The 25,381-nt window shown below is 53.5% G+C and overlaps 1 protein-coding gene across 1 annotated transcript in view; it reads left to right on the top strand.

Moving 5' to 3' along the window:
- Nectin1 (nectin cell adhesion molecule 1) overlaps window positions 1-25,381 on the top strand; it is a 108,373-nt gene that overhangs the window by 67,333 nt on the left and 15,659 nt on the right. Inside the window, exons 6-9 of the mRNA XM_063255929.1 lie at window positions 13,337-13,478; window positions 14,546-14,615; window positions 15,068-15,178; window positions 22,471-22,653. Of these exons, the coding sequence (XP_063111999.1) occupies window positions 13,337-13,478; window positions 14,546-14,615; window positions 15,068-15,178; window positions 22,471-22,611 (464 nt within the window). The 3' untranslated portion in view covers window positions 22,612-22,653. The remainder of the gene's footprint in view (window positions 1-13,336; window positions 13,479-14,545; window positions 14,616-15,067; window positions 15,179-22,470; window positions 22,654-25,381) is intronic.

Below are 25,381 nucleotides of genomic sequence, written 5' to 3'. Positions count from 1 at the left end.
GCACTAGGGAGGCCCTTGAACATCTGCTACCCCCTACCCTCAGGCCGGATTCCCCTTTCCAAAGCCTGGGCCCATTCATGTCCTGATCTGTGCCCTATTTTTGTCCCTACAGCTCAGCATATGCAAATCCCATGCATGAAATCTGTCTACCCATTTAGAATTACAGTTGTTTCTTGGTATCTGTGGGGGATTGCCCCTCTAATACCAAAATCTGTGGAAGTTCAAGCCCCCTTATGTAAAGGATATAGGATTTGCATACAGACTATGCATATTCTCCTGTATTCCTTAAGTCATCTATCTCTACATTGCTTATAATAGCTAATACAATGTAAGTGTTATATGCTACGGTTTGGATCCGAAATATTCTCCAAACACTTGTGTGTTGAAACCTTTGTCTCCAAAACAGCAGTATTTAGAAGGGGTCTTGGGTAGATGATTGGCTCATGAGAGCCACACCCTGATCAGTGGATTAATCCACAGATGGGTTCGTAGCTGAGTGGGCTATCAGGAGGGGGTGGAAAGCTCAGGAGCTAGAGCAGGGCGAAGAAGGAAGGCAAGGGGGCATGGCCTCGAAGGACACATTTGTCGTGGGCCTTTTCCTTGCTCTCCCGGTCTCTCTGCTTCTGTCATAAGGTAAAGAGTTTTGCTCCAGCATGTGTTCCCCGCCGTGGTGTCTTGCCATGATGGGCCACGTGTTCATAGACTGGATCTTTAGAAACCACAAACCAAAATAAATGTCTCCTTTTTTAAGTTATCTCAAGTATTTTGTCAGAGTGAGAGAAAGCTGACTAGCACACTATGTATATGTTTAGTGGTACCATGTATAATGTACATTCAGAAGAGAATAAAGACAGGAAAGAAGCCAGTGCATGTTACTATAGGTACGATTTTTTCTGAGTGCTTTCCATTAGAAATTGGTTAAGTGTGCAGATTTGGAACTCACTGATACATAGAGCTAAAAGCACACACTGAACCTCAGAGATCATTTTCCCCAGTTCTCAAATTGAGAAACTGAGCCTAGGAGCCTATCATAGTAAGAATTCTGGCCAAGTGTGGTGGCATTCCTGTATCCTAGCACTTGGGAGGCTGAGGCAGGAGGGTTAATGTGAGTTCGAGGCCAGCCTGGGCTACATAAGCAAGATCAAGGCCAGTTTAAACTACATAGCGAATCCCTGTCTCAAAAATTTTTTTTTCTTATATAATATTTGCCAATCACAGAATGACTCAGGATATTTCAATAATAGCTAAGATTTATGCATCATTCAGTACCAGGCACTACTCAAAGTGTCCTACAATATGAAATCCACCTCCTCCTCCTCCTAAAGCAGTGGTATTAATACCTCCACCCCTAAGATCCAGGGAAATGAAGAAGTGAACAGTTGCCAAAGTCACAGAGCCAGCAGGTGGGGAGCTGAGCTGCAAACACAGGGTGTCTGGCCCCAGGTGCCCTTCCTCAAACCACTTGGCAATCCTGCCCTCTGTCAGTTACTGCCACCATAAAGGTAGTAGAAAGAAAGCCCTGCCTGGCCTCAGTGGTCAGAGCTCCAGGAGGGGAGAACCACATCGGCCTTTCCTCAAACATCCCATAGAAGTTTCAGTTCAGTTACAAAGCAGCAAGGGGCCCAGGCCAGGCAGCATGACCTGAACCCGTGGGAATCATGTTTAGTATCAAAGTGAGTCATCAGAGGCAGGCAGGGCTCATAAAAAAACATTTCCTAGAAAAAATGGTATCAGAGATGATTTGGTAAAACGGAAATGCTCTGGAAAAGAGGAACCTAGCATGCTGGGACGAGTGAAGGCTTTCAGGTACATTTGCAGCAAGCATCAGCTAGAATAGGCCAAGCCCGTAGGGTGCAGGAAGAGGACTCGGGCAGTCTGTAACCTTCCCAACCCCCCACAAGGTTAGCAAGAAGTGGGTCGGCACAACCCTTAATAGCCAATGACGATGACTTCAAAGTTCAGGGACATTGGATATTCTGCCGGAAGTCACAGAGTAAAACGTAGTAGATTCAGAGCCTGAACACGGGGCTTCTGCATCCATTCCAAGTGCTCCTTGCACTGTACCCAAACTCCCCTCAGAAAGAAACAAAGCAGGCTTTCAGAGCAGGATCTCAATGTATGAATTTTACAGATTCAGACCGTAACAAGGCTTAGAATTTTCTTGATCCAAATGTGTTAATTTGTTCATTCACTCACTATTTTATTAATTTACCCTTCCTACTTCCTTCCTCCTTCAGAAACTTTCAATAAAGATTTGAACTGGTCAGCTGTGGTGGTGGACACCTGTAATCCCTGCACCCGGGGAAACTGAGGGAGAGGGATTGCCTTTGGTTTGAGTCTAGTCTGGGTTACATAGTGAGTCTGAGGCCAGCCTGAACCACACAGAAAAATAAAAAATATTTGAACTACAATTTCCAATAATCCATGTCGAATATCATTTATTAAACAAAATACCACCATGGCTCACAATTTTCCATTGGCTTATAAATTACTAAACTTATTGAACATAGTCTCATCTGAGTAGTGCTCAAGAATCACAGCCCAGACACACACATGAGTAGTGAGTGCCCAGTTTCAGAGTCACATGGACCTGAGATCAATCACTAATGAGGTGCCACCAATGATGTGCCACCACATATATACAATGCAGACATTAGGGTTCCATCCCAGGCTCCAATAAGGACATGTGAGATGCTGTGCACCCCAAAACTACTGTATCCATATTCTGCCCAACCATCCCCTTGCCCACTCCCCATCCAAAGCAGACCTCATCCAGTCTTTGGCCCAATAAGAACCTAGAGTCCAGCTGTCCCATTTCTCTTTTTAAGGCTGTTTCCCTGCAATTTTAGGTGGAGTAAAAAAAAAAATTAACCAAATCTCTCCGAGGTTTCTCACCATGCTGGTACTAAACCACCCTCCCCTTCTCCCCTCTCTAGGTGCATTCAGGTCCTGAAGTTCCTCAGATTTTTAGAGTCTTCCGTTCCCTGCCACCCCAAACACACACATCTTAAAACCAGAATTCTTTCTGAGGTGGCTGGACTTGTGCCTTCTACCTCAGTGAGGCTAGGGATTTTCCCTCTTTGCTCTGAGAATTCTAAGCTTTTGAGATCCTGAAGCAGGCCTTTGAAAGGAGGAAAAATTAGTTTTCTCAACCTAAGCAAATTCCTCTTTAGACTTTCCTCTACCTGTGACGGTTGTTCTTTGTTCTAATACAAATAAAAGTGGTAAGATTTGTCTCTGTAGTAAAGTTTTATAATCCCCTGCTCCAGTGCCATCCTGTTTTGCCCAAGCAAGGCCATCAGGATATAATAAACTGCAAAATTATCACAGTTTAACAAATGACCTTTGTTTTACTGCTGTAAACTTGCCTACAAGTTTTTTACCATTAAGAAGATGAACTCCCTTCGGTAACATGCATAAAACAGGAGTCCTTCCTTTGTTCAGGGCTCAGTCTTTTGGATATGAGTCTGCTGAGTCAGTGTACGCCTAAAATAAATCATACTGTTTCTTCTGTAAAATCTCTCTGGTCTCTTGAATTTGGCAACAGTTCCCCTTTGCCCATCCCTTCCTGGGACCTGGACCCTATAATCTTTCTAACCTCCAAAACTGAGCTCCTGTCTGTCCTGCTACTGTGTCCTGCTGTGTCCTGCTCTCCACAGATGAGCCATGACCCCTGAACTCACCTGTCCACCTCCTATGTACTCTGCAGGGGTGGCCTAGCATCCAGCAAGGCAAGATAGTAGGGAACAGGTCCTCTGCACTAGAAGTAGAAGACAAGAAATGTAGATTCCCCGAAGCTGGAGCAGCTGTGGCTCAGCAGGGCTCAAGACCCAAGTGTAAATCCTGGCAAACTTGGCCACTGCCTCCATGTGACTTTAGAAAGATGACTTGTCTCTTATGCCTCAGTTTCTCGTTTGTATAACAGTGATACTGTTTCTCCTACTCCTCGTAGTTTCCAGGATTTCAGCAAAAACAACTGAAAGCCCACTGTGACCTGAGAGCTGTGAAGTTTTGTATCAGTGTTAAGTGAACACCATGCAATGACCTTTCAAGGTTATTCCCCACCAAGAAGACTCAGAGACCTGCTCGGAATACAGCCAGCAGCAGGACCCCCACTACCTGGGCCCTCCCTAGGCAAAGCAGAGGCTGAGGCTGCCAGGCACCACCAGGATTAGACCTTGTTTGCATACTGCCACCACAGAAGTACATTTGGGACAGTTCCAAGGTTGGCTGGTGCCCTTATGGGAAGTCCTCTTGTTCTCATCGCTGAGTGAGGCTCATTGAAAAAGCACAGCCAAGCATGTGTTGACACTTGGCCCTAGTGCCGGTCAAGAGCAAGCCCAGGCACCAGGAGAAGATGAGTATCCACCAGGCCGTGTGCAGGGAAGCCCAGACTTGTGCAGCTCACAGACACCTTGGCCCAGAAGGACACACTGCTGACCCACACCTCAGTCTCCTCAGTGATGTGGATGAAAACAGCCACCAGGTCAGGCAGCACTCAGGCTGGCTCGGGGAGCCTTTTCCTTCGTAGAGTTTAGTGAGTCTGTACCTGGGTGGAAATAGGTTCTCCATGAGCTCAACTGTTCCTGGGGGTTGTATCTCCTGCTTTTCTCACTTTCTTGAAAAGATGAGTAAAGATCAGAATGTCCCCACCAGCAGTGACTCGTGGTATGAAGCTCAAGAGTTTGAGATCACTAAGAGCCAGGTCCTCTAGAGAGGAGGACCAAGGAAGAGCTTAAAAGAGCTGGAGGTATTTCCTGTCCCCTTTAGGGGGCCACTCTTTAGGTCATTTAGGCTCTGGGGCTTGGGTGGCTAATAGTCTCATGGAGCCCCCAAAACAGAGTGGGAACAGGGAGAATAGGCAGCTTCTGAGACCTAGGAGAGTCCAGATGTGGAAGTGGGAGGGGCAGCAGGGCTGCTGTTTCCTCCCTCTGCTCCCCACTTAGGTCCCCTCCCCAGACACAGGTCCCCCCTTCTTCTTCCACCCACCAACGCAGCTCCACATCTGGCCCAGTGGGGCAAAACCCGCTTGGAATCCACTTAGTGTTGTAGCCTTCGGTCAACGCCCAAAGTCCTGGGGCTCACGCTTTCCTGATTCCATGGACTCCTTCCCCCAAAAATAGGGAAGCAGGAGCCAGATCTGACTACTTTAATGGGCTGTCACTCAGGCTTTCTTTCTCCCCCATCAGCTACTGAGCCCAGGGAGAATAAGCCATAGTGTGAGACTTCCTTCCAGGCTAGTGTGAGGCACAGTGTGAGACTTCCTTCCACCGGGGCCCCTCAGGAAACAACCAGAAAGCTTCAGGGGACACAGAGCTCCCGCACACTGGGGCAGCTGAGGGTGGGGAAGTGACTGGAGGGACATGACAAAGAGCCCAGAATTTTTTCCCAAGGACCTCCCTACGGAAGCAACCCCACCTAGTGATTTTAAGAGGGTACGGGTTAGCCACTGTGAGTTCCTCTGTGCCTCTGACCCTAAGCTTTGGTTTCTGTGGGGACAGTCTTGGGTTCTTTGTGCACTCAGCTTTCCTGGTGGATGCTGAACAGCAGCTCCAGGGGACATCATGGTGGAGGATGAGGCAGAAGGGCTTTCCTAGTGCTGGCAGACTCTGGAACTCATGTGCATGTGGCCAAGTCCACCTTGCAGCAAATGTGAGAACTACCCCTCCCCTACAGTGCTGTGCTTCTCAATCCTCCCCCTGCTCATGCTCCTGGGGCTTACACAGGCCAGGCCATGGCAGGCACAGCACATGTGTCCCTCCTCATTCTTGTTTTTTGTGTTTTGGCTTGGTTTGAGTTGGGTTTTTTGTTGTTGTGGTTTGGTTTGGTTTGGTTTGGTTTGGTTTAGTTTGGTCTGGTCTGGTCTGGTCTGGTCTGGTCCGGTCCGGTCCGGTCCGGTCCGGTCCGGTTTGGTTTGGTTTGGTTTGGTTTGGTTTGGTTTGGTTTGGTTTGGTTTGGTTTGGTTTGGTTTTGTGAGACAAAGACTCACTATGTAGCCCAGGCCGGCCTCGAACCTGCAGCATCCCTCTTGCCTCAGTCTTCCAACTGCTGGGATTACAGATTTGTGCCACCATGCCCAGCCCTCTTCACTCATTTCTATTGTCTGTCTGTTTTATAAAGAAAACTGAGGCTCAGCACAGTGAAGGTCACACAGGCAGGAAGTGGAGAATCAGGCCATTAGTACTCCCTCCGCACTTTGCACCTTTTCTGATCTTTGCTTCTTCCCTTGCCCAAGTCAGCCCTTTGCAAACTGAGCTGGGAGAAGAGAGTTAAGAGCTGGCAGAGGAGAGGGACCAGGGCACCCAGCAGAGGGAGAGGGAGGGGTGTGTGGCAGAGAAATGGCTTCCCCAAGACCCATCCCTTCCCACCTGGCTGGGTGATATACTCGCTTATTCTCCTCCCTGCCTAAGGGCTGGGGTCACATCCCTGCATGGCAAGGGCCCCACGGGGAAATGGGCCCTGTTGTCCCAGGAATGTGCGTGAAATCTCGGTAACTGTCTCCATCTGGGCCTGACCTTGAAGGGCCCCAGTTTAAATGCTCCTCCTCTGCCTCCACCTTCTCCTCCTCCTAATGACAACTTGGGGTGTGATAGGGCTCAGTGGGAGGGGCTGGGGGCCTGGCAGGTACTGGGGAAAGAATTCCAGATGGAAGGAGTATGAAGGGCAAAGCAGAACGGTACTATCCCCGAGACACACACACACACACACACACACACACACACATCAGGGCACTCTGACCCCTCAATCAGAGCCCACATAGGCCCACACAGGTTGGGGTTTGAGGGTGTCAGTGGCGAAGGAACTCAGGGAAGCTGAGAGGAGGAGAGGTCAGAGAGGTCCACAGGCTTAGGAACAGGCTCATCCCTGCCCTGCAAGAACAAATGCTTAGTTAGCATGGAGCTCCCTGCTACCTGACAATCACCCCGTTGTTATTCCCACTTTCCAGATGAGACCCTAGGGCTCCGAGGGCAGGAGCAGCTGGCTAAGAGAGTGAGGAACTCCAGGCTGAGCTGGCCTGTCCTCGCTAGTGAACTGGGAGATGGAGGTAGCAGTGGCTCGAAGATGGACCCAGGAAGGATCCTCCTCCAGGTCAGACAAAACTGCACAGGAAATCAGGAGGCCGGGCTGGGGGATTAGCTCAGTGGCTCAAGAGCTTGCCTGGTGAGCGCAAGGTCATGAGTTCGATCCCTGGTAGCAAAAAGAAAAGAAAAAGAAAATCAGGAGGCCTAGATTCCCATCTCTCCTTCATTGTCAAAGCACTGTGTGGCCTTGAGCATTTCCCCAACCTGCTCCGCATCTCCAGCTTCCTCGCTGTCCCCAGACACACAGGTGTGGGGCATGGGACGAGATCATGCAGGTAAAACCACATAGGATACAATCGATACTCTGGTAAGATGACCACAGGTGCCATCTGGCTCAGGTGGCATTTAGATAAAGAAGCCAGGGAGGGGAGAAGAGCTAATATCGTCATCATTCTTGTCATCATTGTTGCACCACCGCCCCATCGCCATCAGCACTGCCACCATCAACAGCAGCTGCAGCAACAGCATCACTGTCCTTAGCAACTCCGCGCCATCAGCGTCGCCTCCACCGTGAATTTCTGTTTATCGAATAACTAATCACAAAAATAGCAACCACGTATCACATATTAACTATGTGCCAGGCACAGTGCTAAGCACTTCACATAATTCATGCCGGCTCTAGGCAAATGGAATGGAAGCCAGGGGCCGGGGGGAAGCTGGTCAGGACTGCAGAGCCCAGTGCCTCTGCCCCATCCCAGAGGTCTAAAGGTGACTGAAAGCGACAACCAACCAAGTTTAGAACCACAGAAATTTCTGTGGCCAAAGAGAAAAGGCACTGAGATTTCTATCGGGACAGACATTAAGGCCAAAGTGCACCCAGGGCAGACTAGTGGGAGTAGCCAGGGCAGGGGTGGGGGGTGAGCCAGTCAGGAGGATCTCCGCTGCTCCAGCCTAGGGCCACCGCAGGCTGTAGGATAGCAGGTCAGGCAACCTAGCCCTGTAGCCCAGGGGAGGAAGGTGCAGAGCCTGACTCTGCCTAGGCCACCTAGTTACTAGCTGCATAGGATGGCACTGAGATGACCCCTCCTCAGAAGAAAGAGCGTGGGTGTGCTGAATTGGAGGAGAGAAGAGAGAAAGCTTTGTCTGCTTCGGTGGGATAGGGGGACTCCCCCACCCCCCAAGTGTGATGGCACAGCAGCCAGTCCCATCGGGAAGTCTGGAAAAAAAGCAATGAGACACATTAGGACAGGGAGAGGAAAGCAAGCTCCAGATAAGCAGGCTGCACAGGCTCATGGCCAGGCTGAGGTGGCCATAAAGAGCCAAGGGGCAGGCTGAACTGATGCAGAGGCCACAGGGGCAGCTGCTGGTGGCACCCAAGCCATGGAAGGCCAAGCGGGAAGCCCTAAGTCCCTACCACCTCATCCAGCCCAGGTCACAAGTGTTCTCTGGCCTGTGCAGTCTGAACTTCCTTCTCTAGTGAACCAGTCCTCAAATTTAGACGCCTCGGTAGCCAGGCTTGGTGCACAGCTGTAATCGCAGTACTCTGGGGGACCAAGGCAAGAGGATCTCAAGCTCAAGCCCAGACTGGCCAATACAGTGGCTTAGCAAGTCTCTGCCTCAAAAAAGAGCTGGCAACATGGGCTTAGTGTGAAGACCTTGGATTCAATCCCCAGTACCGGGCAAGAGAGAGCACAAGTCTTGGGAGTCCTGTCTCTCTCTGGCACTTGGAGAGTGACGGTACCCAGAAAGACCACTGGACTCTGCCCCCAGAACTTTGGGGACAGAGCAAACTGGCCCAGGCCAGAGAGCCCTCCTACAATCCCTGCCTCTGGTGAGCAGGAAGGAGTCCATCTGTACACCCAGCTGGAGAGTGACCAGTGGACTCTGACCCTCAGGCTGAGGCTTGGGTAGAGAGCTCAGCCCTTCCTCCAGCCAACTGTACCCCAAGTCCAAGCACCCAGCCTCCCGAATGTAGATTCCCTCCTTCTCCCCACCACCAAAACAGCTCCAGTCCGAGGCCAGCAGTCCGAAGGTAGCACCTGCGGGCTCCCCAGTTCCAGTCCGAGGGTAGCACCTGCGGGCTCCCCTGAAACAGCCTGCATCACAAGCATGACCCACCCAGCTCAGCTTCTGGGCAGAAGAATTGACCTAGCTGCCCTGAGGGGCTCTGGGAGAAGCAGTCTCAGGGCAGATCTGGTCTCTGTCCCAAAGCGGGCACAGCAGAACAGGAGGAGTTACCGTCACCCCGGGATAGGATCTAAACTTCTGAACACACTCTGCCCCCAGCTCCCCGCTTACCCACCTTCTTTTTCAGCCCATTTCCCAGGCGTATTTGGTATTTGGACTCTGCTTCACACAGCCTGCTTCACATGCATCCCGTCACAGCTGTCCCCACCCTGCCCATAATGTTTTGCTCCATTTCTACTCCTAGTGAATTCCTATTGTGCTTTCAAAACCATCCCCAGAAGTCCCAACCTCTGTGAAGTCAGGAACTCCTGGCTAATCACTCTCTTCTCTGTGTACATGCTAGGCTTTGCACAGACTTCCCTGGAAGCATGAATCTCAAAATAGGGTATACATCTGATCCCCTGACTGCCCTTAGGTTGGGGCAAGAGCCCTGGCACCTAGATGCTCAGGGTGAAGAAGGGGCAGTGATAGGGCAAGGAAGCAGCTGGGAAGGAGGAGGTCGGGATCCGCCTTCTCCCAGTGGACACAGTGGCCCCACTGCCCGAGAGTGGCAGGGAGAAACAGGGCGAGCATCGGCTCTGGGCTGCTCCTCAGCGCCTCAGCTCCTCAGGCTCCCAATGGGCTCCCTGCGAGGTGGGCAGGTCTCTTGAGCCAAAAGCCCTGGCTGTCCTGGTCCGCAGGCCCCAGGATGGAACCAGGCTTGTGCTTCTCATCTAAGGTACATTTCACTTTCTCAGTGGTTGAGGGACAGGAAAACCAGACACACTGTCATCCTGTGACAGGTGCGAGCTGAGGAGTTACCAGCGTATCCCGAGAGACAAGCAGAGTCACAGCAGAGTTAGTCAGAAGCAGGATGGAGCTGGCCCTGCTCCAACAGAGGAGCTGCAGGGAAAGAACCAAGCCCAGGCAAGCCGGGAGAAAGAGGGACTTCGGAGGGAGACCGAGCTGGGTGACGAGGGGCACCTATGGCCCCGGCCCCCCAGGAGGCTGAGGGGGGCAGATTGACTGAGCCCATGGGTCTGAGACCAGCATGGGCAACGTGGCACCATCATCTTCAAAACAGGAAGTCACTCTGATCCTAGTTCAACCACGGTAGTCCTGGCTGTGGGACTCCAGACAGCTGACTTAACCTCCTTGGGCCTTCTCATTGGAATCAGGGGAACACGGCCAGGGACTGGTGCAGTAGAGCTCTCCCCAGTCCCTCCCTCCCTGCCTCCCCTTGCTGTCCCCAGTTCTCTCAGGCCCCAGGCAGCAGCCCTAACCCAGGCTCTTCTCACAGCCAGGCCCTGCAAACTGCAGGTGACAGACCCTTCCCTAAATCCTGTGGAGCTGGAACTGAGGGAACAGATTTGTCACGCTGTAACCAGAGAGTGTCTGGGGGCTCCATGCCAGGGCTCCAGCTGGGGCCAGTGCCAGGCCCCCTCCTCACAGCTGTCAAGGGGAGGCTCAGAGACAAAGCACCCAGGACTCCCCTTGGGGGAGGGGGAGGGACGGCCGTGTCTGCACAGGAATGAGAGGGAGGTAGCAGGTCCATGCCAAGTAAGTCACCAGGACCTCAAAGAAGCGCCCTCCACCCTGCCACTGACCAGCTGGATGACCCTGGACAAGTTATCCACTGCTCTGAACCTGATCTTGCTCGTCAAGAATAACATTATCTCATTTCTAGGTTTGCTATGAGGATCAAACAAGCCCAGGGTGGCCGAGGCAGCAGCCATGGCACCTGGCATGCCACGGATTTAAGGCCAACTCCTCCTCCTCGTCTTTCCCCTTTCTTGTTCCCATTTTTCCTCTCTTCTCTGCTAGTGTTTCTTCCACCAAGGTGGGGCTTAAGCAGCTGGGTCATGCAGGGCCGGGGAATCCAAGGGAAGTTACGATTAGATTGTGAGAGGTGGAACATACAGAAGAGGCCGTTGGAGGGACCAAAATCAGAATTCTCCACTCTGGCCTGGGTTTGGCCCTGGTTTTCCAAATGCCCACACACGTGCATTCACAGACTCTCCCCTTATTTCTTCTTGCTTTCACTGCAGGGATGGTATAAGACCCCTGAGCAGACAGCTCACTCCCTTACTCGCTAGAGTGGCACCAGGGGCCAGGAGGGGAGATGGCTGAAAGTGCCAGAGAGAAGTTCCGGCAAGCAAGGCTGCGTTCCGGGCCTGTCTCCCTCCCCTGCCTGGCCGGAGTGCCTGGAGTCCTGCCCCGGTTTGGCTGTGAGGGGGGAGAAGCCTTTACTCCTCCAGGAAAAAAGGAGGCAACACTAATCATGACCACTCCCAGCCCCTGACAGGCACCAGCCTTCCCCAGGCCCCGGCTCTCGGTGAGAGCGCCCCCTGGCGGAAGGTGAGAGTCCAGCGGCCCAGCTGACCCTCTTCCAGAGCCCCCCTCTGCCAGAGGGTGGTCTTTTGGTGTTTCCTGCGCACAAAGCCTGAGCCAAGCCAGGAAGGCAGGATCTCACCATCTCCAGAAAGGCCCAGAAGGAGGTGCTGGGGAAGGAGCAGGAGGACAGCCATTGCTGCGGAGGAGACAGGGAGGGGAATGGCAGCCAGCTAAACATGCAAGATGACTTGGCCTGGAAAAGAGTGGGGAAGAGAAATCCCTGTAGACAAAGCAGCTCCAGCCAATACTCCCCGTCTCTGAACTCTGCAGTCTTCCTTGGGCAGCTCCTTCCTCCTAATAAATCTCCTGTCTCCAGGATCGTTCCCAGCATCTCCCGAGCTGTGGTCACAGCCTAGCCAGCCTCTCTGCCACCACCAGTCTAACTGCCTCCAACCCCTCACCACCCTTGAACTGAGTGCCTGTTCTAAACTACAGATCTGATCAAGTCACCTCCCTGAAACAAGCCTCCAGGCCTGATGACACACCATACAGGGGCTTGGGCAAGGATTTTGAGGCCCTGGGGAATGGGTGCTGGAGGACACAGCTGGATGCCATGCCGCGGAGGACAGGAATTCCTGCTTCTTCTTGGGTCTCCCTTCATTACTATGTCCAGGGCCAGGACTGGAGGGTGGGGGGAAGCTGCATGCATGTTTGATAAAGGGAAAGATGAGAGAAAGAGAGAGAGAGAGAGAGAGAGAGAGAGAGAGAGAGAGAGAGTTTGTCCATCTCACTTTAGGGAACCTGGCTCCATGATGCTTATTGCAAAATGCAAGTTAGCATCTTTATTCGGGTCCTCTCTGTGTTTAACCATATAAAACACCATAGTGGCTGATGAGGAAGCGGAGAAGAGAGCACATCACCTTTCCTCCTCATTCCCTCCCTCCTTGAATGCTGGAAAGGTTAAAGGTGAGAAATGGAGCCCGCAGCAGGAGGAACCCAAAGGGCCTGGCTCCCTCTGAGTCCTTAGGCACCAAATGTGAACAACCAGAAAGCGGTCAATGTCCTGGCCACAAAATAGCCTGGTGGCTCCAACTCACATTGAAAAATAGCTCAGCAAACTTGCAACTGGGCCTTTTCTCTTCTGAGGCCCAGAGAGGTTGAGTGGGCTCCCCTGCACAGAGCAAGTGGAGAGACACCCCAGTCCCGCTCCTCCTATGGGTTGGGGTGTCCTTCACCACAGGCTGCAGCCCTCTGGGGTGTTCAGCCTCTCCTTCCTACAGACAGAGATGTGGCTTCCCTGGGACCCTCCAGGAGCCCTTTGCATCCAACCTCACAGCTCCTGCACCCCACCATGATCCCCACCCTCTCTCCAGGCTGTGAGGGCAAAGCTCCAGTTACCTCATTTGCATGTTTAATTGGGTGGGAAGGGGAAGGAAATTAAACTCCTCAACAGGGATCTTCCCTGCAGGGCCAGGCAAGGAATGAGGGAAGGAACCCCCTACCTCCTGCCCTGGGTCCCCCTCCCCACCTACTCCCCGCTGCAGGGCCAGACAGAGTGTGTGTGTACAGCCCTGGGAGCCAAAGCATAAGGTCCTGAGCCCTCCAATGGGACAGCCAGCCTAGTGGAACCAAGGGGACAAGGTCCAGCCTTGAGGTCTGACTGCTATTTGCTTCTTTGGCCTCCTTTTCCAGTTTCCTTGGCTCACCTGAGACTCTCTCTGCTCTCTGTCTCTGTCTCTGTCTCTGTCTCTGTCTCTGTCTCTGTCTCTCTCTGTCTCTCTCTCTCGTTCTCTCCCTTGATCTCTTGGTTCCAGAAAAGCCCCAAAGAGGCCCAGGAAGTGCCTCGAGGCTCCTGGGGGGCACAGTGGCCTTGGGCCTCATCCTCGGTGTGGCTCTCGCTGTCTTCTTTCTATACCGCCAGCAGCAGAAGAGCCAGCTGGGGACAGACACTGATGGGTGAGTGTTGCAGGCGTGTTCCTCTCCCCACCCTTGTGGCTCCTGGACACAGAACACCTGGACTTGAGCCTGGGGGGCGCTGGCTGTGCTCCCTCACCTGGGGGGTGGGCGCTACCCTTTGGCTGGAAAACCCTCAAGGATGCCACGCTCACAGCAACTCAAAGACCTAGGTGCCAAATTGCAGCCCACAATTGACAGGTGAGGAACCTGAGGCAGGAAGAGATTGAATAACCTGCACAACTTTACCTTCCTCCAGCCATGACAAGCAGCTAGGGCAGGCCAAGGGCCAGAGGGACAAGTGAGGCACAGAGTTCATGGAGAGCAAAAACCCTTGGTCATAACAATAAACAGTATCTTCATGCAATTTTTTTCTGATAGTGAGTGTCACTGTATTCCCCAGGTGGGGCTCAAGGGATCCTCCCACATCAGCCTCCCAAATAGAAGGCGCTAAGGCGCATTCCAGCATCCCCAGTTTTAATGGTGCACCTTTAAAACACCAAAACAAATGGCAAAAATTCACGGTGACCAAAATACTAACACTTCAAATAGAGACAAGATTAGAATGACTGATTTTTTTCTTTTGCCTTAGGCTCCAATATGGCTCAGCACGCCATCATCACCAATTCTGTCTTCATTTAAAATGTTGACATTTTGTTCCTTATGGATTTTTATGTTAATTTTTGTTTTAAAAATATTGCAGCAAACATTATTCACCACGATGGCCTGAGGTTTTGTTTTGTCTTGTGTTTTGTTTTGTTTGTTTGTCCGTGCTTCACACCTGAGGCCTCACTCTCCTGGCCCGAGGCACATCCTCTGAATTTCACACCTTCCCTTGAATGGGTTGGGTCAGACTGGCCTGGGCCAGAACAGAGACATCTACCTGGGAAAGAGGCATGGGTCACCCTCAGCCTCTGCCCCCAGCTGGCCACATAGAAGGCTTCCTGGTACAGAGCCCTTGGGTCTATCATACAACGGGGCTCAGGGATCGTACTGGTCAGGTGGCCCGGCCAGGGCAGAGACTCCTATGTGAACACCTATGCTGAGCTCACCTGTATTCTGTTCCCCAGGACTGACCTATCCCCCTCCCAGCGGCTGGAGCTTCCTCCTGACAGTTACCTTGTACCTGAAGACATCCAGGTGGGCCTGAGATGCCAGACAACGGGGCTTCCAGACTTGGGAGACAAGGAAACAAACGGAGATGACCCCAGGGAGGGAGCCCAACCTGAACAAAGCCATCGAGCCTCCGGGGACCCGTTCCCACTAGCCCATGTCCAGCCTTCCCCACCCCCATCCTAAGAGATAATGAACTGGGATCCTCCCACCAGGGCCCCCGGGAACATTCCCCCCCCTCCCCCTCGCAGTCCACTCAGACATTTATAAGACTCATTAGCACTATCAGGTGCTGGCCTGGTGCTGACCCCTGAGAGAGTCAGCAAGACTGACAGCTTAGTTAAGGTGCGCTTGTGCCCTCTAAGACAGTCACGGTTGTGGTGGACACCAGCATGGGGTGCCTGGGAACTGGGGAGAGGGTTCCAGTCAGACTAGAGGGCCACCTGCAGCTGGGGCGCATTCATCTCCTTCTCTTCCAGAGTCTCCACCTGGAGTCAGAGAGGCAGCCGCAGCAGGAAGACGAACTACAGAAACCAGCCCTGCAGCCCCCCTACTACGACCTGGGGGTCTCCCCTTCCTACCACCCCTTGGTAAGGATGACAGAACTGTGAGCACGGGAAAGGAGGCTGAGGAGGCCAGGGCAGGGAGGCACAGAGGCCCCCCAAGAAGAGACCCTGCAGACCCCCTGGGCAAAGGGGTTGCTACACACTGGACAGGCCAGGGTAGAAAAGGGAACTTCCGGTGAGGCTAAGCCCGGTCCAATGCCCAGCTCTATCTCCTCCAACTCTCAGCACCCTCCCCCCCCCCAGCTCTTTACCCTGCACCCCCATCTCCAGCTCCGGCCAAAGACCCCCAGCAAGCCAGCCATCTCCCCTCGTCCTGGCCCCACTCCCAGTTGCTTAGAGAGTCAGCACCTACTTGAATGGAGGCTTCCTCTGCCCATATCCTTCTCCTGTTAGCAGACTTGGGGGCTTGGGGTGGTACTCATACGGTGCCAGCCAGAGACCCAGGCCAGAGCACCTGGGCCCAAAGATAACACTCTGTCTCTTGGCACTGGGGGACGAGCCAAGCCTTTGTCTCCACACTACAGCCATCCTCCCTCTTGGCTGGAAGTGCCAACGAAGGCCCATCTTGGGAGCCAAATCTGCCCCAGGGTGGCTGCATTCCCTTCCAGGGTACTGGGCCCAGAGGACCAGCCCCTGGGTCTCTACCTTCTGATACTATGCAGAGAGCAAAAGACCACCAGCTGGTCAGACATGAGAACAAACTAGAAATTCCTGTGGACAGACACAAAGCCCACTCCTCAGTGGCTGGGTGACCTGGTGCTGTTCCCCCCACCTCTGACGGTGCATCACATGGCTCAGGCTGTGCCATATGGCCTTGCCAGCTGTCACAGAGGGATCACAAGGGCACACAGAGCACTCAGTGTGTGGCAGGTACCTTGTTAGTTGCCTTTCAACCACTGTTCTTCTTGATCTCACCGCTATGTGATAAATGCTTTCACTGCCCGGATATACGCAGACACTGAGAGCCTGTGAACGTAAGAAACTTGCCCAGATCACCCAGCAAGTAACTGGGCAAAGCACAGCTCAAACTCTGGGTCCTCTCACTCCCAAGTTCGGGCCCTGACCACGTATCTGCCACTGTGAAAATCAGCTGTATAGGGAGTTACCTGGAGATAACAGACCCCAGAGGAGGCCTCCAGGAGCCTTCAGGGGAAGCTCAGTGGACACAGAGCCCTCTGTGGCCTCAGGCTGACCATGTACAGCAGAAGGCCTGGGTCTGTTCCTTAGCTGCTCCTCTGCTCCAGGAGCCCAGAGCACAGGCAGGGCAGCCCTAGCGTGCGTGAGCTGAGACAGAAAGGAGACCCACTATTCTGGGAAAGAGAAGCCCTGCCTCAATCAGGACTGGCCATATGGGCCTTCTCCCTCAGTCTCTAGTCAGGAGTCCAGCATGTTTCTCAGAGCCGTGCAGGCAAGGGGGTGGGGTGCTGAGACATGGGGGAGAAGAGACAGAGGTTAGCAGTTTGAAAGCCACGCAAGATTCCAATAGGATCCCCTGTAGAGTGGGCCCAGGCTAGGCATAAAAATCGCTATGATGTAACAGGACAGCTGCAACTGGCCCTAATCCCCACCAACAACTTCCCATCTTGTTCTTGACTGCTGCCCCCTCGCCCTGGCATGCACAGCCCTCCCTGAGGATCCAGGAGAAGCCAGGCCATTCCTGGAAGCACCAGTTAAAGGACAGCTCTCACACGATGCCTCCCCTGTGCACACGTGCGTGCGCGCTCACACACACTCACACACACCTCCTCTCCTCTCAAAGGAACCCAAGAACCCAAGACCTCAGCACATGGCTCTGCTCAGTTTATGTTGACAGAATCCACAGATAAGATCAACCATTCAAGACAGTTTGGGGACAAATTGCTGGGAGAGTCACATGTAACCACCAGCTATGGGCTGGAAGAGCCAGATGATGGTGCAAAGTGTCTCCACCTGTGTCCTGCACCAGCCAAAGGGCCCTGTGACGGGGTCCCCCCGTGATGGGGGGACGTGAAGAGATGCCTGTCAGAATGGCCCTGGCCCGTGGAGGTGGCATGTGCAGGACCCAGGTAATGGGAAACTCGGGTCCTGGGGAAATTTCCTTGATGTTGCCAAATGAAGGGTAATTCCTCTTAGCTCACAGAGCAATTACTGGGCCAGGAACGAATTTATCCCCAGTACTCTGGTTTGTTGTTGGTACAGCTTGTACGCAAGTCACATTATTGATGTTGTCATTAACTCTCCTTCTCAACAAGCATTGAATGTGAGGTAGAGAGCATGCCCTGTTTTCCAGAGACTGGGGAGAGATTCAGCAACCTGAGGTTCATCAAAGCTTGGGGTAGGCCCCAGTTCCCCTACCTCTATAATCTAGGTCCATATTGCACACGCACCCAAGGGTGACAGCTCATGCATGTCACTCCTCTCCATGTCTGCCAAGGTTTCTGGGCCAGGAGTCCATATGGATGGCAGATACTTTTTAGAGAGCCTGGTGGATCTCAGGGAGGATCCACAGCTGGTGTCTAGAGGAGGAAAGAGATGTGACCTCACCTTTAAGGAGAAGGGCTGCGTCCTCCTCAGCCCTGCGAATACAGACAGCCCAGCTTAGAAACAGAAGACTTAACTCATTGGTCTTTGGAGGGCAGAGTTCTCAAGCTACTAAACCAGCTCAGGGTGCCCAAAAGGTGGCACCACGGTGAAATCAGACAGGCAAGAGCCATTGGGGGCACTTGTAGGACACAGAAGGTCTCAGGAGGAGGCAAGGAGATCTTTAGTCCTGTGCTCTGCCCATGATAGGAGAGGAAAATGGTAGCAGGGCTGTGTGGGAAATCTCAGGATGATAGCACAGCCTGGCCAGTTCGAAGTCTTAGGGCCCTTGTGTCAGTAGAGGACTCCTATGTCCCACAGCAGTGTACCGAGCCAGGCCCACCCCAGTCACTCGGGTCTGGGAGCAGTCTAGGCCAGGTGTGGCCTCAGTACAATGCCCAGGAGCATCCAAAGAGACAGCATGTAGGGCTGCAGCCAGCCATGCTTGCATCCCAGGAGACCCGAGCCACGCACGTCCACAGCTATCATGATCACATAGGTCTTTTCATCCATCTGGGTTCAGGGAGCATCTCCTTCACAATGGAGGGATGGAGCCTCCGGCTGTGATAGACCTAAAGACCAAGACCCACACTTCCCTCTCCTCCCCTCACTCACTCTGCTGCCTCCACAGCATGTCACAGCCAGTCTGGTGGCATGACCAGATCTCCAGCCTGAAGACTGAGCCTTTGGTAAGAGGCTCATGCAGGCTTGTGCACACCCCCACTCACGGTCAATCAGAAGAGCAAACCATACCCGTCCTCAGTATGGTACAGCCATCCTCACCCCTCTTGCTGTTTGAGATCAATTACCCCTATCAACACGTGAGTCCTCTTCTTGCCTGTTTCTACCCTGGCCTGTCCAGTGTGTAGCAACTTCTTGCCTGTTGGTTCCAAAACACACAGAGTCCCAGTGTCCATGCAGCAGCCCAGTGGCCCAATGGGACCCTCCACACTGCAGCACCCGAAGTTGCAGGACAGAAACACACAGTCCCCCAGGGTGTCATTGAGAGTGATGGAAAGTCACTGCTGCTATATTTCACCCTTTGATGTACAGACCCATGCATTCTTCCTCCTGGGGACAAAGTTCCATATAGAGGCCTTTCAAAGCATTGCCACTAAGCTGTCCTTCAACTGGCCTTCAGAAGACTGCTCTAGCAGCTGTGACCAGACTACTATTTGATTGAGGTTATAGTGGTTGTCTATCTCGGTTCGTCCAGGTTGCTATTATAAGCTGGGTGACCATAAAAAGAGGGATGCATTTTTCACAGTCCTAAAGAGCCTAGGAAGTTCACAGTCAAGGCTGGAAGACTCAGATCCTGGCAAAGACAGTATTTTCTAGTGCATAGATGGTGAATCTCTCTGTGTCCTGAAATAGTGGTAGGAGAAATGAGCCCCTCAGGCTCTTGTATAAGAGACTGATCCTATCCATCTCCTGTAGGCTCTGGCTCCTAGTATTACCACCGTGGGGTTCAGAGTCTCAGCATGTGAATTCAAGGGGATGCCAGCATTCAGACCAGAGCACCAACCATCAGGCCCTAGAATTCATTTGCTTTCTGTAGAGGCCAGACTACTGAATTAAATGAAAATACTACTGGATCCACCACTCCTGCATCTTTTAAGTCTTAAATGAAGGGATTAATCTCTCCTATATTAGTTCATTTTATTCTCTTGGCGGATGGGTAGCAGCTTTAGAGGTGTGCTCTTGCCTCTCACCCCACAGACCAAGGAGCCAACATGTGGTTAGTATGTCAACCTCAATTCTGCCCTTTTGTGCCATGCCCCTGCAATGAGTTTGCCCTGTCCTCTGGAGTCCTTGCAAGGGTGTTGAATTTCATGTTTGCCAAAGTATACTCATGAAAATGAATTCTGGCTTACCTAGTTCCAGTTGCAGGTCCTTAATTATGAACCCTCAAAACCCACCCAAGAGTATTCATCTGGTGAGATGAAATACCTAACACTCAAGGTGTTAAGGAGAAAGGTTTATTTAGCTTACAGTTTGTAGAGGTTTCAGTCCATAATTAGCTGGCTCCAAGGCAGGTTGGCACATGGCAGAGGGGCAACAGCTCATGGTGGCGAAAGATAGCAAAAACACCAAGAGAACAGAAGGGACAAGTCTCTTTCTGTCCCTTAGATTGCATGCAGGCTACCTGCCCTAGGGCTTTGAGGGAACATCTAGACACAGATCGTAACATCTGGCTTCTGCTCATGCTACTCGTCTTTGCTGCAAGACATGTAATGTCTCCTCTGTGACCAGGTCCAACATGTCCCCAGCTGGGTTGTGTGAGGCTCTAATCCTAAATATCAACCTTCAGCCAGGAACAGAGGTGGGAGGGCAGCTCCAGAGGAGAGCACCTATTTATTGTCTTGCTGGGAAAGGCCTCCGCGGTGTCCTCCAGCATGGACTGGTGATGGCTCTCACTAGAGAAGGAGCCACCTCTGCCTGCTCTGAGGGATGCACCCTCAGGGTTCCTGCCCTCAGCCTCCTGTCCTCCTGGCCTAGTACATTCCATTCACCTCCTACCTCCATTTGAGGGTCCTGGGTTTTCCTGCACAGGGCTTTACCCTTAGCCTTGCAAGTCAAGGGGATGAGGCCCTCTCAAGCTGTGTGATTCCTGCTCTCACACCTGAATCCTCTCCTCTTTGAAGCTACTAGAGGGTCTCTGGCTCCCACCCCGAGCTCTCACTGTTGGTGGACCTTGGTTTTCATTAGTTATACGTCAGTGCCCACATGACACTGAGATGTATTGTTTCTTGCCTCTCTTCCAAATGTCCCTGTACAATGTCCCTCCACCAGAGTGTACTCCCAGGTTGCCAGTGGGCTACTGCCTTGTGCTGGACACACTCCATGCCCTGCTTTCCGCTCAGCTCCTGCTTTCCATAAACAGTAAGTGGCCCAGGCCCAAATCCCCACTGACCCTTTTTACCTGCTTTCTTGCATCCCTCCTGGTATCATCCAGCAAAAGTCACAGGTCACTGCTGTCTGTCCATCTCTGAGGCAGATTTTATTAAAGCTGAAGACAATATGCCCAGGCCTCACTGGACAGCTCCATATCCTTGGAATCTGTATAAAAACTGAAGAACGCTCCTTCCCGCAGCTAGATAGGAGGTCCCAAACCATCCATAGAACCCTTTCCACTCACCTGGGTGAGATTTTCCTAAATAATTTTTTGTTATCACCTCTCAATCTCCCAGGCCTGACTGGTGGTCAGAGCCAATGTGGCCCCATCCAATGGCACTCACTTGGAAAGGACCTACAGAGAGATGTTTTCTGGGTGGTGATTGTTTGCAGATACCTCAGTGCAACCAAGGGGTCTGGGCAGCCCCCTGGGTATCTTCCTGATGATGGACATGACAAGAGGACATCTGCTCCTGCCTTACCAGTGGGGCATGGAACACCTCACCCAGTCCAGGTGCCCTGTCCCTCCCACTGCAGGAGGCTCCACAGAGTTCCTCAGGAACAGCTATCCTTCCCATCGAGGGAACCCCAGCAGTGGACTGAAGTCTTTCCTGACCCTGTGGCCACAGGATAAAGCAAGTTCAAGCAGCCAACTGGAGCCTCTGATTACCTGGACCCCTCTCCCGCTGACAGCCACCCTCCCAGGCCTCTGTGTTTGGAGTGGGATCCAGAATCTCATCTCTCTGCCCTTCCCCTTCCTTCTGTCTTTGTATCTCCAGCCTCTTTCCAGGGTGCCTTCCTTCTGGAAAATAGGGCCCTTTAGCAATTCCTCACAGGCTCTAGACGCACAGAGGACCGAGGGAGAAGACGTCAAGGTGTGACTTCCACTGGTGAGAAATCAGGAGCTCACCGTACTAATTTTAGCCCTGCAGTGTGTTCCTGATCTTGGTCACTGGTGGGTGGCTGACAGAGCTGCCAGAGGGCAACCAAAGCAGGACACCTGGCCTTGTCTGCTGCCCAACTAGGGGAAGAGTGGGTGACAGGCAACAGTCAGTCTCCAGGGGCCCCTCCAGCAGCACAGAACCCTCATCCTGCCCTCAGCATCCTGCCCTGCTGGCCCGGTAGACTCCAGCTTCTCTCGGCCTGCTCTGTGAGCATCAGCACAAGTGGTCAGCGGTGCTGGATCCCAGTGGTACCAGGGAGGGCCTCTCCCTGCCTGTTGATTTATTCTAGCAATTTCCACATCAAACTAAGAGCCCAGTAACGCAGTGCCACTGAAAAGCCAGGCAGGGTTAGAGCCCTGGGCTCTGACGATGGAGATGTTAAGGCTTGTAAGTTGTGCCTCCCCATTTACACAGGGAAACCAGATGGGCTGACCAATCCATGCAACAAGTCACAGCCAGTGACCCAGCTAAACTTCAGAGCCAGGTGCGCCACCCCACACTGCTCTTACTTCCCCCCTTTCTCTGCTGAAAACTGACGCAGGCTGGTGCAGTCCCCTGCAGGTAATGACAAGGTGAGCCTGGATCATCTCAGAGCCAAGCATAGTGAGGCCAGGAAGGGTACCTGTGTCCCCTCGCCGCCTCTGCTCACCCATCCCCAGGACGCCAGGTCAGAGCCCAGCAATGCCTCGGGGCTGTACCTGCCTGCATCTCTGCAACCTTTCTGTGTTCTCTGCCATCGCTGACCGCTTGGCCTCTGGTTCTCTCTCTTCTGTCCCCTCCTCCTGGTTTTCCTCCCTGCTCCTCCATACACTGCACCCCAACCTCCCTGTGGGATCCCACTGCCTGGCCTTGGGTGATTCTGTCCCGGGCCTGGCTTCTGCTCCCCACTGCCTCCTCCCCCTTCTTCCTCATTCCCAGGACCCTGGCCTAAAGGACGCTGATGTCTACTATGCAGAGCTGGACACCTCGGCCATGGGATGCATGCAGGGGCCAGGAACCATGGAGCCAGGGCCCGGAGAGGTGGTAGAATACGCAACCATTCAGCTGAGCCCGCCCTAGGGCACGCTGCCTCACCACCTGCCCGTGCTGCTTTGGACTCAGGTACCCCTGCCCACCAGCTCCTGCTCTCTGGTCCCCTCCTCACCCTTCCCACAGTGCCTGGGCCCTAACTGTGTGGAGGACAAGAGGGATGCGGGGCTGGGGCTCTGGCAATGGAAAGGGGGAGGCCAGGCGGGTGCAAGAGAAGTACCTCAGACCATTCCACAGGTCTGGAATGCAGTCCTACACTTGCCACCAACTCGTGTTCCCTGATCACATCACCTCCCCTCTCCCCATGCCTCAGTTGCTCCACTTGTGAAATAGAGAATCAGCCCTGCTGTCTCTGGGTGCCTTCCTCCTCTAGCCACCTTCCTTAACCATCCATGGCTCTCTGAAGCTGCCTGGCTCCCTGCATCGCGGTGCCCCTGAGCCCCCTCACCCTTCACCAGACACCTGGGTGCTCTAGTCTGTTTTCTTGCCAAGGGGCCCCCAATATCAAGGCTGCACACTCACACGTCTCCTTGGTCTCCCTTGACCCAGATGAAGTTAAAGTCAATCAACTTTTATTGAGCAACTACCCATCCCAGGGACTTGGGGTTCAGGATGTGGTATTCAGGGAGTTCACCAAACTCAAGGGGCTCCCTGCAAGGCAAACAGTTCTGGATCCTAAGCCCAACACTGAAGGGAGCTGATGGGCTCTGCTGGGAATGAGGGAGAGTAGCGTCCTTTCCACAGTGGGGCCCTAGAACATGCCGTGAGTTTCACGGGGTCTGCAGAGCAGAGACCCAGACATTGGCCAGTGAGTTCCAAGCAGTTTAGGAAACACGCCCACCCTGAGGGGTTGACGGAAGCCAAGGATCCCAACAACTTGGCAACTGAAATCCTAGGATTGGGGCTTGGGTAGAAAGTGTAGAGGAGGACACCTGGCCTGGAGGTCTTGTGCTTAAGCTGATTTGGGGAATGAGTAGGGAGGGAGGGGACAGAGAAAAGGACAGGATGGAAAAGGTAGGACTGGCCAGGAGAGGCTCCAGTGCTCAGCAACAGAGGGTCCCACAGGCCTGGCAGCTGGCAGGTCCAGTAAAGACGGATGCAGGAGCATGGCCCCAAGATAGGCTTCTGCAGAGGGCCCTACAGAATCACCCCAGGAGCCAGGTGGGTTTCCAGACCACTCCAGCCAGTAGGCTGCCCTGTATCCCTCAGCTGTCCCCATCCCCTTGTGCCTTGGCAATGTGTCACCTCAAGCCACCGCTGTGGATGAATTGTGTTGCCTTCTCACCCCACAGGTGTGGGCAAGAAAACACTGAGGGCAAACGGACCCCACAGCTGCCCACATGGCTGTCCTGGGGTGTGTGGCTCTGGGGCCTGAGTGTCTCCCTGTGCCAGCCCACCCTCCCCTTCCCAGCACAAAGTGCCACGGGCACAAGTGAGGGGCTGGGTTCCCCTGAGCGTCCTCCCTTCCCAGCCCCTGGAACCCAGCTACTGCAGCTTCTTGTGAGGTCTGGCCCCAGGAGAGGCCCAACCACAGGAGGAAGGCAGGAGGCTCAGGATAGGGGAGGCAGGCCGGGGGCCCAGAAAAAAGCCATTAATCTCATAAAACCTAATTTGGACACCCTCCCGGCTCCCTGAAGTATACACAGAGTTGGGGCGGGTATAATCCGGAGGCTCCTGGCAGAAGCCCAAGGGAGGGAGGGTCCTGATGCCTCCCTCTCTGGGCTTCACTTGTCACACATTCCTCAGATGTGTGACAGTTCCGCAGAACTGAGGATGGGGGCAGGGAAGTGTCCCCACCCCAGAGGGACCCTCTTTTGGGGTCTAGGTCTGAAAAGGGCTGTAGAGGGTGCCCACCCTAGGGGAGACACCCTCTACAGCCCCAAGAAGGTGGGTGTGACAGGCAGGGAGCATGGGGGATGGGTACAGCCCAAGACAGGGGTGGGGAGATCTAGGGAGGGGAGGAGGCTGCTGCTGGGCTAGGAACCAGCCCCGCCCATCCTGATCCACTCCTGCCTGCCTGGGGCAGTCCCACAGGAGGAACTCGGATGACAGACAGGAGCAGGTGCGCGGCCACCGCACAGACTCTCCCCCACATCCGCCCCTACCCGTTGAGTGGGGTGCAGCCCTGAGCCACAGACCCCAAGAAAATTCCCTATGGGATCTCTTCACCCATTGGGCCAGGAAATGGCTCGGCTTTCTGGACCATTCGTTATCAACACCTGGCTGTGGCAGAGCCAGAGAGCAGCCTCTCTGGGGGCAGGAGGAGGGTTTGAGATTGGGGGGGGGGGAGCGGGGGTGAGGAGCTCAGCCCTTCCCTCCTCTCCGCCTTGGCCTGGCCTGGCCCCCTCCCCGCTACCCGCAGCCTTTCCTCTCCTCAGCCCCCTTTCCCTGCCAGCCTCTCCCTCTCCCTCTCCCTCTCCCAGCTGCCTGCTTTCCATTCTTGTTCACACATCTGTTTCTCTCTCCACCTCCAGGACCCCCTCCCCTTCTCTCTCCCTCTTGGGCTCCCCCTGCCCTTTCATCTCCCCCTTTCTAGGCATCCTCTCCCATGAAGTCGCTGGTCCAGAAGCCAGGACTTCAAAAGGAGATCAAAGCAGGGTTCACCCATCAAAGAGCCGCTCTGCCGGGAGCACCCCCTGGCAGATCATAACTCTCCCTCATGGGGACAGGTTCTTACATCCCAGTGCCCCGGGAAGTCACTCTCTGCCAGACCCCATGCTAGAGAGACCACTGGCTGTGTTGGTTGGGCAGCTCCTGGAGCTTGGACTCAGAGAAGCAGCTGAAAAGCTGTCATGGCCAG

Source organism: Cavia porcellus, unplaced genomic scaffold (assembly GCF_034190915.1).
Source record: "Cavia porcellus strain 051 isolate PalLab524CR breed Dunkin Hartley unplaced genomic scaffold, mCavPor4.1 scaffold_9, whole genome shotgun sequence".
NCBI lineage: Eukaryota > Metazoa > Chordata > Mammalia > Rodentia > Caviidae > Cavia > Cavia porcellus.
This window is presented reverse-complemented; position numbering and strand designations above follow the sequence as displayed.